The sequence below is a fragment of the Mastigoproctus giganteus genome, chromosome 1, assembly GCF_048544385.1.
Source record: "Mastigoproctus giganteus isolate SK-2022 chromosome 1, ASM4854438v1, whole genome shotgun sequence".
NCBI classification, from domain to species: Eukaryota; Metazoa; Arthropoda; class Arachnida; order Uropygi; family Thelyphonidae; genus Mastigoproctus; species Mastigoproctus giganteus.
This window is the reverse complement of record NC_143575.1, coordinates 245,935,332-245,947,435: the sequence shown is the minus strand read 5'-3', so window position 1 is coordinate 245,947,435 and position 12,104 is coordinate 245,935,332. Positions and strand designations below refer to the sequence as shown.

General features: G+C 37.8%; 1 protein-coding gene across 1 annotated transcript in view; it reads left to right on the top strand.

The window, feature by feature from the left end:
- kl-2 (dynein heavy chain 2, axonemal kl-2) overlaps positions 1-12,104 on the top strand; it is a 1,174,416-nt gene that overhangs the window by 889,537 nt on the left and 272,775 nt on the right. The window contains exon 58 of the mRNA XM_090369487.1: positions 9,536-9,700. Within this exon, the coding sequence (XP_090225613.1) occupies positions 9,536-9,700 (165 nt within the window). The remainder of the gene's footprint in view (positions 1-9,535; positions 9,701-12,104) is intronic.

Below are 12,104 nucleotides of genomic sequence, written 5' to 3'. Positions count from 1 at the left end.
GAGGGCATAAATTCAGATTGAGGAAAGACAGATGTAGGATAGATGTGCGGAAATTTGTCTTTAGCCAGCGGGTAGTTGGTTGGTGGAACAGACTTCCATCCTTTGTTGTGGAAGTTGATAGCCTAAATAAATTTAAGGCTCAGCTGGACAGGTATTTTGAAAGAACGGAGGGGTTAAGTGGGGTTAATGGCCCTAGAAGCTTATGCGACATTAAACTTCCATAACACACAGTTGATCCCACCATATAGAATTTAAAAATTGTCCCAGACCACCAGTCAACTTTACGAAAGCAAAAACCCTTCCCTTTATCCCTGATGGTAGTTACCTCTTTGAGTAAATCCCACTTCAGCACAATGTGATCACTGGCACCTAATGGTTCCTTCATCTGCAGATTCTTAATGCATGAAGAATCACTACTGATAATGAGATCAAGAGTATTACTCCCTCTAGTTGCCTCCTGAACATGCTGCTGTAGAAAACAATCATCCAAAAATACACAAAAGCCTTGTTAATGTGTGAATGACCAACCCACAAATTCCGGTGAATATCTGGGAAATTAAAATCCCCAGTTATAAGGCACTCTGATTTATTGGCCCTCTCTATTTCTCTGTAAAGTTGTTTAATATACTCATCAGAGTCATTAGGCCTATAAAATACCCCAGGGGTTCACATCTGGTGAGTATGGGTTTGGCACATGCAGGATCCTGAGCTGGATGTCATCATTCTACTCTTTATTGGTGATTCCCTTCTACTTCTGATTCTTGTTCTCTCTCTCTCTCTCTCTCTCTCTCTCTCTCTCTCTCTCTCTCTCTCTCTCTCTCTCTCTCTCTCTCTCTGGGTAATTCAGAAATTTTATTTTTTTGGCTGGTGCAGCATAAGCCTCAGGATTCCTTGTACCATATTGCTAATAATAATAACAGACTCCTACTCTGAATTTTTCTTTCCCAGTGCTTATGTTACACCAAACTGACTCGACACTGCTGTGTCCACCAATGTTGACTGGCTGTACTTCCTTGGATTTTATGTGTTTCTTAACTAATCGCATAACACCTCCTCCCTTCCTGTCCTGTATATCCTCCCTGTACACATTGTACTCTCTAAATTCCATTTCTGCATTTCTTATACCTGTGTAACACACCACGTCTGTGATATCTTAACAATATCTGCCTTTGATGTGTTGACCAACACCTCAAATTCATTAAATTTATTTACCAAACTCCTAGCATTGATGAACATGCAAATATACATGCACCTGTTCCTATTCTTAGCTACCCTAACACAACTGATATGTTTACTTGTACCGCAATGACTAACAGCAGTCTCTGAAATCCCCTGCACCTAGTTTTCCAGGCTGCTGTTCATTCCAATAGAAGCAGTGCAAGAATCACTTTCACCTCTGCCAGCAGCTACTGTTAATCTATTGTCCATGTATTCTCCCCTTAAGCAAGCTGTCTTCTGAACCACCTAACACTGCCTCGATAGCATCAGCAAATATTCTTGCACCAATTTTGCACTATTTAAGTGAATTCCATCCTTGTAGAAGCAGTCTCTCAGGTTAACAAGCACAGACTAAGCTGAGAAAAATTCTACTCCTCGAGCCTTGTACAATCTCTCCAGGGCCAAATTGATCGACAAGGCTCTCATCATATACTTCCTCCTATTATATGTGGACAGAATTGCAGACACTTTCAAATTCAACCGTAACTCATTGCTTTTTTCAAACATTGACCTGGACTTGTTAAGTAAATCTGCCAGTCTCCTACTCTTATCATTATATATCATATATATGTCATTATATATCATATATATATCATTATATATCATATATATATATCATTATATATCATATATATATATTATATATTATATATATACATCAATGGTTCGACTGTTGATGATCCTGCTCAGATAGCAAACAAACTGAATGAGTATTTTGCATCTACATTCGCACATGAGGAATTGTTAAGGTTTGAAAATGGCAGAAGGTTATCAAATTGTAGTAGGATACTTAATGATTTTGTAATAACTGAGAGCAAAGTGGAGGAGAAATTGTTGAAGTTAAACATAAGAAAAGCACCTGGGGTGGATGGGATCTATCCAGTTATATTAAAGGAGGTGGCAAAGCAACTAAGCAAACCCTTAGCCATAATTATGAGAGCATCCTTGTACTCAGGGGAGGTTCCCATGGACTGGAGATGTGCAAATGTATCCCAATTCACAAAGGGGGATCGAAGGGTGACACGAGTAATTACAGACTAATTAGTTTAACTTCTTTTCCAGGTAAAATAATGAAGTCACTGGTTAAAGATTCATTGCAGGATCATCTAGACAAGGCTGCAGCAATAATTCAGACACAGCATAGGTTTGTTAAGGGAAAGTCTTGTCTGACAAATTTGATAGGATATTATGATGTGATTGCAAAGGAACTGGATGCAAAAAATAATTTTTATATCATATATTTGGATTTCAGGAAAGCTTTTGACACTGTTGTGGATGGAAGACTATTGTACAAATTGGAGCAGAATGGTATTAAGGGTAAGTTGCTACAATGGATAAAAGGATGGTTAAGTGGGAGAAGACAGAGGGTGGTATTAATGTTATTAGTGGAGTCCCACAGGGTTTGGTGTTGGGTCCACTGTTGTTTTGTATATTTATCAATGATATTGATGAGGTATGTCAGACTTAATGTCGAAGTTTGCAGATGATACAAAGGTTGGCAGGGTTGTTTATGACAGTAATGGGAGTGTGCTACTGCAACAGGATCTAGATAATTTGGGCAGATGGGCTAAGAAGTGGCAACTGAAGTTTAACCTTGACAAATGCAAAGTACTGTATATGGGTAGAAGTAACCCCAGAGAAACGTACCAACTGTGTGGTAGAAATTCCATTTGTTACCACTTAAGGTGGTAGAAAATGGAAAAGACCTGCGAGTAATTGTGCAGTCTGATATGAAGTTTTCTGAGCAATGCAGACAGGCTGCCAGGGCAGGTCATTGGGTTTTGTCAATGATATATAGGAATTTTGCTAGCAGGGAAAAGGAGGTGATTGTCCCTTTGTATAAGGCAATGGTCAGGCCACGCCTTGAGTACTGCGTACATGTCTGGAGGCCTCATTTTAGGAAAGATGTAGATTTACTTGAGCGTGTACAGAGAAAGGCAACAAGATTATTGAGAGGAACAAAGGGATGCGCTTACGAAGAAAGGCTTAAGTTCTGCAAGTTGCAGCATCTGGAGACTAGGCACCTGCGAGGTGATCTGATTGAGGTGTATAAGGCCTCGATTGGTTTGAGCAGGCTCAATGCTGATGGGATACATCCGCTTGCTCAGTTTAAGAATCTGAGGGGGCATAGATTCAAATTGAGGAAAGACAGTTGTAGAATAGATGTGCAGAAATTTGCCTTTAGCCAGAGTTAGTTGATTGCTGGAACAGACTTCCATCTGTTGCTGTGGAAGTTGATAGCTGAAATAAATTTAAGGCTGAACTAGACAAACATTTTTATTAACCAGATGGGTGAAATGGGAAGGGGTTTTTTTTTTTTTTTTGTCTGATGCTGTATAATCTTGCTTTCTTGTATCATATGCCTCAACTAAAAAACATTTTCTGACCTAGCAGCTCTGAAGGATATAATCACACAGCACTTTGCCACTGATGTGTTACATTTTGCAGTTTACTCTGCCCTTACTCAGCTTGGTACCTGTTAGACCACATAAGGCACATATCAAGTACTGATTGACAAATCTAGTTTCACCATTGAAACAGGAAGCTTAATAACAGTCATGTCAAATGTTACGTGTTACTCATAATGCCACTACCCAAAAATGTCAAGTAATAAAGGGACAATGTTACTGTACCAGTCCAGTGCTAGCAGTGCTTTTTTCATTTGCAATGTATTACATGATCTGTTGGCAATATGCACAACCACACAGATCATGTCATTTGTATATCAGGTTAATCATTCACAGCAGAACATTTCTCCACGTGGTGATTTTTGCAATTAATTTTGGCTTTTGCATAATTCTCATTTTTATCCTCCAAAGAGGAATCCACATTTGGTTGCATTTCCCCATTAGATTGCATTCCAGATTATGAAATACTTTAAGTGTGACCACCTCCGTGTGTGTGTGTGTGTGTGTGTGTGTGTGTGTGTGTGTGTGTGTGTGTGTGTGTGTGTGTGTGTGTGTGTGTGTGTGTGTGTGTGGGATATTTCAGAAGTATATGCAAAAAATCCTAAAATCAAAAATAAGGGCGGGGGGGAACTCATAAAAATATGTCTGAAAATACTTTCATATAATTTTTCAGAGGCATTAGGCATGAAAGTGATTTACAGCAAGTCATGTTCCTAACCCAAGATGAAGGAATAAAGAAGTGTAGTAAACAAAACATTGATATTATTTTGCTTGAAATAATGCAATTTCAAAATGAAAGTGAAGCCTTTGCATTTTCCTTACCTACCCTCTCTATGAGGCAATATGTTTCAGCATCTACTCCATCTATAATGTTAATCATTTGCTGGGCTCATTTAGTGATGTTGTGTTTCCTAGCACTAACCTTGTTTTTTGACATTGAGTACACAGATATGCTCCTCATGTATGGTTGTTGGAGAAAATTCACTCAACGTAAGAAAATAATACTACAAAAATCTTTTTTAACAGAAGACAGCAAAACTGTCTAACATTTGTGGCTGCTGGTTAATAGGCGTTTTAAGGAATGCAATATATTTTGTTACACTGCAAGATGCCAGGACAGTTTTTTTTTTTTTTTTTTATGTAAACCCCAAACACGAGAGGTGTTAGAACCTATAGAACTTAGTACTGTGCTTGAGTTGGAGGTTGAGAAGATGACAGAAGATTTTTGTTCACATTAGACTTGAACTTCTGTAGACTGTAATTTTCAGGAAATACGTATGAAGGAAGGTTGTTCCAGAAAATGGCAGTTGAATGAATAAGCGAGGAAGATGAAAAGTTGGTTCTGTGAGTTTAAAGTTGGACAGTAAATAGACGTTGGCTGGTGGCGGCATGTGTTCGGACTGTTTTGAAAGAGAGAGAGAGAGAGCAGGAATTATAGAAGCTAATTCACAAGAACAATGCCCATGGAAGTATCTGTAAAAGAGTCATGCAGCAGAAACAGCATGTCTATGAGACAGCGAGTGGATAGACTCTGTTAGAGATGAATCATTAAGTAACCTAACTGCCTTCTTCTGAATGGAATCAAGAAGCCTGAGAGAGGTTTTGAGGGCACCACCCCAGATGTGGGAACAATATTCCATGGCAGGGCAGATTTGCAATTTATACAGAGTAAGCAGCTGTTTGGAAGAAAAGTAACGCAGAGAGCAAAAGAGAAAATCAAGTTTTTTAGATGCAGAAGAAGCAATATTTGTAATGTGCTTGGGCCAAGAGAGATTAGAAGTCAGGGTAATCCCCAAAAGAGAGATATTATTTTGCCTAGAAATCGGAGTGTCACTAAAGATAAGCATAGGAGCAGAAGAATCCTTTTTGCGAGATATAAGACAAGACTGAGTTTTAGAAGGGTTGAAATCAACTAAGTTGTCTTTGCCCCACTGGAGAGGCTCCTCCATAGCCAGGTGGGAAGGAGCAGCAGTGCGTAGCACATGCTTCTCGATTACACCGGGGTTCGAGCCCGTCACCACAAAATACGGAGGATGCGGTCAAGGAATGACCACCGAATATTCCCGGAGCAATATGGCCTTAGTTGCTAATGCTCCTAAAAACCCAATAACAACAACAGCCCCACTGGAGCATTACCTGAAGATCGGCATTTAAGGAATTGGTAGCAGATTTTCGACAATTTGAAGCTGATTGACCAGGACAAGGTTTCTCCAAATGGAAAGTGGAATGCAATGTGCTATCATCAGCAAAACTATGGATAGGATTTCCAGTCAATGGAAGAAGGTCATTAATATACAAGAGGAAAAGAGTGGGGGAAAGAACTGAACCTTGGGGGACGCCGGCATTAGTTGAGAAGACAGAGAGCCATTTACCATCACCCTCAGTGAGCGATCAGAGAGAAAACTGGATAACCAATTACTAAAAACAGTTGGCAAACCATATGATGTAAGCTTGTTTAGAAGACCTTTATGCCAAACACGATCGAAAGCCTTTGAGATGTCAAGAACAAATACTTGTGTTTCACCGAACCTTTCCATTGAATTAGTCCATAAATGGGTAACATAACCCAGAATATCACCAGTGGATCGATACTGACGGAATCCATACTGGCGATCGTTGATCAGATGGAAGGTTTCTAGGTAGTTTAAAATTTGGCGGTTAATTTATTTCTCCATTACTTTAGAAAGAGTAGAAGTAATTGCAATGGGACGATAATTGGATGGGAGGGATTTGTCACCCTTTTTAGGAACTGGCTGGATATGAGCAAATTTCCAAGCAGAAGGAAAAACACCTTTGGAATAAGAAAGTGAAAAAAGGCAGCAAAGAATAGGAGTAAGTTCAGGAGCACAGGTTTTGAGAACAAGTGTAAAAATGCCATCAGGACCTGGAGCTTTCTTAGCATCAAGATTCGTCAAAATCCTTCTGACATCCTTTTGACGGAAGACAACAGGAGGCATTGAATGGAGCGTGTTAGGAATAATGGGAGGTGTTTTACCAAGATCATTAATACATGAGCTGGAAGAAATATGAGATGTTAGCAAGTCAACTTTATCCTTGGCTGAAGTAACAACAGAATCATCTGGTTTGGACAGAGGTGGGAGCAGAGATGGGCAGAAGTTGCGGCCAATAGCGTTGACAAAAGCCCAGAATGCCCGGCTACCATTAGGGTAAGAAGCAAGTTTTCTACTCTTAGCCTGTTCAAAATATAGTTTGGACTGATTAATAATTGCTTTACAATTGTTATGAGCTTTGGTGTAGGCAGAAAATGAAACTGAAGAATTATTGTAATTGGAAACAAGCCAATTACGATATGCAATATTCTTCTCTTGAACAGCCTTAGCACATTTATTGGAAAACCAAGGTTTAGATAAAGGACAAGATTTTAAAGTGGAGTGTGGGATAAAGATTCCATTTCTGCAAGAATAATTTTACTGACACGATCTGAGCAAACGTTGACATCAGAACTTTTGAAACAGTAATCCGACCAAGGAAAAGAAGAAAAGAAGTCTCGCAGGTCATCCCATTTTGCATTCTTGTAATGCCGAACAACACGAGGTTGGGAATAGCCATTAGATAAAGGTTCCATTGGAGAAGAGACAATCACCAAGTCTGAAGTGCCTAAAGGACCTCTCACTTCAACCTTGTACTAAGAAGGGTTGTTTGTGAGAAAAATATCAAGCATATTGGCTGTATGATTAGGATTGTCCGGTATTCTTGTAGGTAAATGAAATCTGTGCAAGATCATTAGTAATTGCAAAAGCCTCAGCATCTCGACCTGCTGGGTCAGTGTGACTAGAAAATGGAAGCCAGCTGGAGTTGTGAACATTAAAATCACCAAGGAAAATTACCTCACTGTTAGGAAAGTTGGACTGGAGAAAATCAAGTTGCAAAGAGAGGAAGTCAAAGAGCTCCAAGTGATTAGTGGAGTTGGGAGAACGGTAGAGATAGCAGATGAATTTGACACAATGAGGTAGAGAGATTTTAAGCCAGAGAAGATCAAAGAGAGGAGATTCCAAATTGCCAAGTCTCTGATAGGGAATATCAGAACAGACATAGGCACAAGTACCACCTTTGAGGCGAAATGAATCATACAGTGAATAATTTGAGCATCTGAGATGAGCAGTAGTTGAATCAACCAATAACTCTTCATTTGATGTTATACAAGAAGACCTACCCATGAGCAAGTATCTGACAAATCTGGGTACCCCCACACATCTGGCATATTCTTCATTGACAGCAGTTGTGGCCCCTTTATCTGCAAAAAGCGTTAAGTATTACCTACTATTAACGACAGTTCCATCAGTGGCTCTTTAGTTGCTGTGCTCATGATCCTGGTTTTATGAGTCAGATACTGTTTATTGATGAAGCAAGCTTTGTACTGGTTTCATCAGTTCATACACTTTACAAGTGAGTGGAAGAAAATCTATATGGTATTAATGGTAAGGCTGCATTAAACCAGTTCTGTTTAGCATCTAATGCAGTATTGGTGATCAGTTAATCAGACCACATGTAATGGCAACTGTCTGAGCTAGCCAAATTTACAAACTGGAAATTATTTTCTGGGATTGCTTATAGATATACCTCTCTGAACAAGTTGTAACAGATGGTTCCTGCTCAAAGTCTTTTCTCTGAGTTTTTATTGCGGTTTCTGTAAATCATAGAATGATAGAAAAAGAAGTTTCATTTTGAAGCAAATATGCTATTGGTGTATGCTATTATATACTATTTTTAGAATTTATATAGCATATGAAACTATTTAATACTTGTGTCATGTACAATATTTTATGTTTTAAATCAGATTTGAGAAGATTGACCTATCACAATATTTTACAGGTGTATTTTTATTTTAAATAAAATATATACTAGTTGTAGCATTATTATAATTTTTTATTATAAAAAAATTATATTTTTATTATAAAAATTATATTTTTATTATAAAAATTATATTTTTATTATAAAAATTATATTTTTATTATAAAAATTATATTTTTATTATAAAAATTATTAGTTAAATTAATTACAAAAAATCTTAAGTAAACTCAAAAACTAAATCAGGCAAATAATGAGTAAATGAATATTTTACCCCCCCACCATCTCCAGGAGAGATTTCAAAAAGATGGAAACTTTACTCGTGCATGATGGGGCTTCTGCCTTTCAGCTGACAAGCAAGGACTGACCTTGATGCTGCCTATCCACTTACCTGGATAAGTCAGGTTGGCCCTATTGCTTGGCTAACACAGTCACCTGATATGAACCTCACTGACTATTCCCTGTGGGAGCCATATAACAAACCTGGTGTATGAAAATGGAAGTTCTGTATGTACAGAACTGCAGCTATGAGTAGCTGTAGAAACAATTCACACCACTGCAGGAATGTTTGAGCATAATTTTGAGCAGTGACTAATTTGCAAATTGAGATTAGTGTTCGAGTGCAGGGATGTCACTTTTAACAATTGTAAAATCAGTATACGTACTGTAAAAATGACTAGTTATTATTTTGCATGTGTGTGTGTGTGTGTGTGTGTGTGTGTGTGTGTGTGTGTGCCTTTTTGAAAGTGTAGTGTAATAGCTTAGAAATAAAGCATTTTTGGACATGCATTTATAGGACTTTTTTTTCTTATTTTAGACCACAGGATATGCCCCAGAATTTTTGGCACATATTTTTGAGACTTCCTCTGCATGCATTAATTTTTAACATATTTTTTTATGCACGCAGTGCACAAAAGAATATGTTAAAAATTAATTGATTAAATCCTTATCACATACTATGTTAAATATCCATCTTTTTTAGTTAAATTTAGTATGATATCAGTGCTCTCACTGATACTTACTAAATTATATGCAGTTATAGAAAAAATTAACATAAGTTCCAATATCAAAGGAAAGTTAATTTTTTTTTTAAATAATAGATACAAGAAAAGGTCAAAGAATTAGAGAGGCAGTATCAGGAAAAACTAGATCAAAAAGAAGAACTGAACAGGAAAGCTATACAGCTAGAAACAAAGCTTGAGAGAGCAGCAAAACTGGTAGAGGGTCTTACTTCAGAAAAGGAACGGTGGTTGATCAAAGTTTCTGTATGTATATTTAAAATTCACACAGAATCTCTCATTCTGTCTCTCATATTTTTTGTCTATTAAATAATCCTTTAGAGCAGTAATTCTTAATCTTTCCAAAACTGACCCATGGTGCTGGAAATGGCATTGTTATGACATTGATCAAGGAAGCATTAGAATTAGTAGAGGCATATGATGCAAGAAAGCAAGCTTATGCAGCATCAGCCAAAAAAAAAAAAAAAAAAAACACCCTTCCACTTCACCCCTCCATTTGTTCGAAATACCTGTCCAGCTAAGCCTTAAATTTATTTAGGCTATCAACTTCCACAACAAGGGATGGAAGTCTGTTCCACCAACCAACTACCCACTGGCTAAAGGCAAATTTCCGCACATCTATCCTACAGCTGTCTTTCCTCAGTTTGAATTTATGCCCTCTCAGGTGATTATTCTGAGCAAGAGGCAGTATCCCATCAGCATTGAGCATGTTCAAACCATTCAAGGCTTTGTACACCTCTATCAGATCACCTGGCTGGTGCCTAGTCTCCAGACACTGTAATTTGCAAAACTTAAGCCTTTCTTCATAAGAGCAACCCTTCATTCCATTCACTAACCTTGTTGCCCTTCTCTGTACTCGTTCCAGCAGCTCTACATCCTTCTTGAAATGAGGTCTCCAGACCTGTATTTAAGGTGCAGCCTGACCATTGCCTTATACAAGGGAATTATCACCTCCCTATCCCTGCTAGAAAACTTCCTGTATATTATTGATAAGACAACATGGTTGTTATAAACATAATAAAACTAATCTCTTGAAAATAAGGCAGTTCACTCATTGATCAGAGATGATAAAATGATTTTTGATCAATGAATGGATGTTCCTTAAGAGTTCCAAAACCAACTTATAACTATTATATGCTTTGGAGCCTTTCATCGCTCTATAATTGTCTGCTAATTCTTCATTCATCCACTTTGGCATCCTTCTCACATTATATATTTTCTTAATAGTCTATATGCATTCATGTTTTCTTTTTCAGCAGCTTTAAAGTTACTGTAATTTAACTGTATTCTCTCTCTCTCTCTCTCTCCCCTTCCCCCATGCTATCTTTCTAGTTGTTAGAGAGGCGCCTCTGTAGCCAGGTGGGAAGGAGCAGCAGTGCGTAGCACACGCTTCTTGATTAGACCGGGGTTCGAGCCTGTCACCACCAAATACGGAAAGGTCAGGGAATGACCACCACATATCGCAGAGCAATATGGCCTTAGTTGCTAATGCTCCTAAAAACCAAATAACAAACAAACAAACAAACAGTTGTTAGAGGCCATATAGTGCACCGTCATTAAACTGCCATAGTTCTCTTTCTTGAAATTAAACTACTGCCTCTAACAACCAAGACCTTACTCATAATCATTCACTTTAGCACACCATGCTTACCCCCTGCTAAGGGTTCTTGTACTATCAATACTGTGATACTATTAGGATCCAGGAAATGATCGAGTCAAGAATGTTGTGGTCCCTAGTGTACTGTAATTTCTTTAATATGCTGGTATAGGTAACCATCTAGTTTATTTTGTACCCCATTTTGAGCTTCCCTTCCTGTCGCTCTAGTCAGTAAAGTCACAGATTGAAATTTCCCATAACAAAGCACTCTCACTCTTCCATTCCATCTTTATATAGAGGCTCTTATTGTCCTTTTGGTCCATAGCATATCCCCATTCTCGTTTTTATTTTGCTTCAAACCACTTGGCTCAGTGCTTGTGTGTGTATTTGGAACTAATTCCTTCTTGTTAGAAAAAACTGACAACTGTTTACCAGTTAGTAAGATATGTGTAAGATTTTATTTCAATGTAGGCATTGAAATAATACCACACTACATTTTTTTAAAAAATTCTTTCTCTGTTTGGCACTGTTTCTCCTGATATCAATGAGGCTTATTGTCACTTTAGAAATGGCTTATCTGTGAGTTCACCTAAAATTACTGATATCATTTTAATTTGAATAGCATTGCCAAAATAGGCAAATTCACTATTCAGTTAAAAACTCCAAGGAACCATTATAAAACCCACCACCTGATGAGCAGTCAATAATTCCACAATCAGTCTGTTATGGTCATGCTGATTCAAAGTTTTTAACTGAATAGTGAATTTCCCTCTTGACTTTTGGCTAATGATGTAATTTAAACACCAAATTTGTATCAGCCCATTAGATTGTTTCTGAAATTAACATAAATGCCTGCTTTGTTAATGTCAGTGAAGGTAAGAGGTTGTTCCAAGACAGAAACAGAAAAATAGCATACACTGCAGCATTCATTTAACTGTATTATTATATGTTATTATATTATGATAAGCTGTTTGTTGCACCCTGGTTCTAGTGTACCTGTTTTCATTGAAAAAAACTTTTTTTCCCATATTCACTTACAATAGAGTCCTTTCA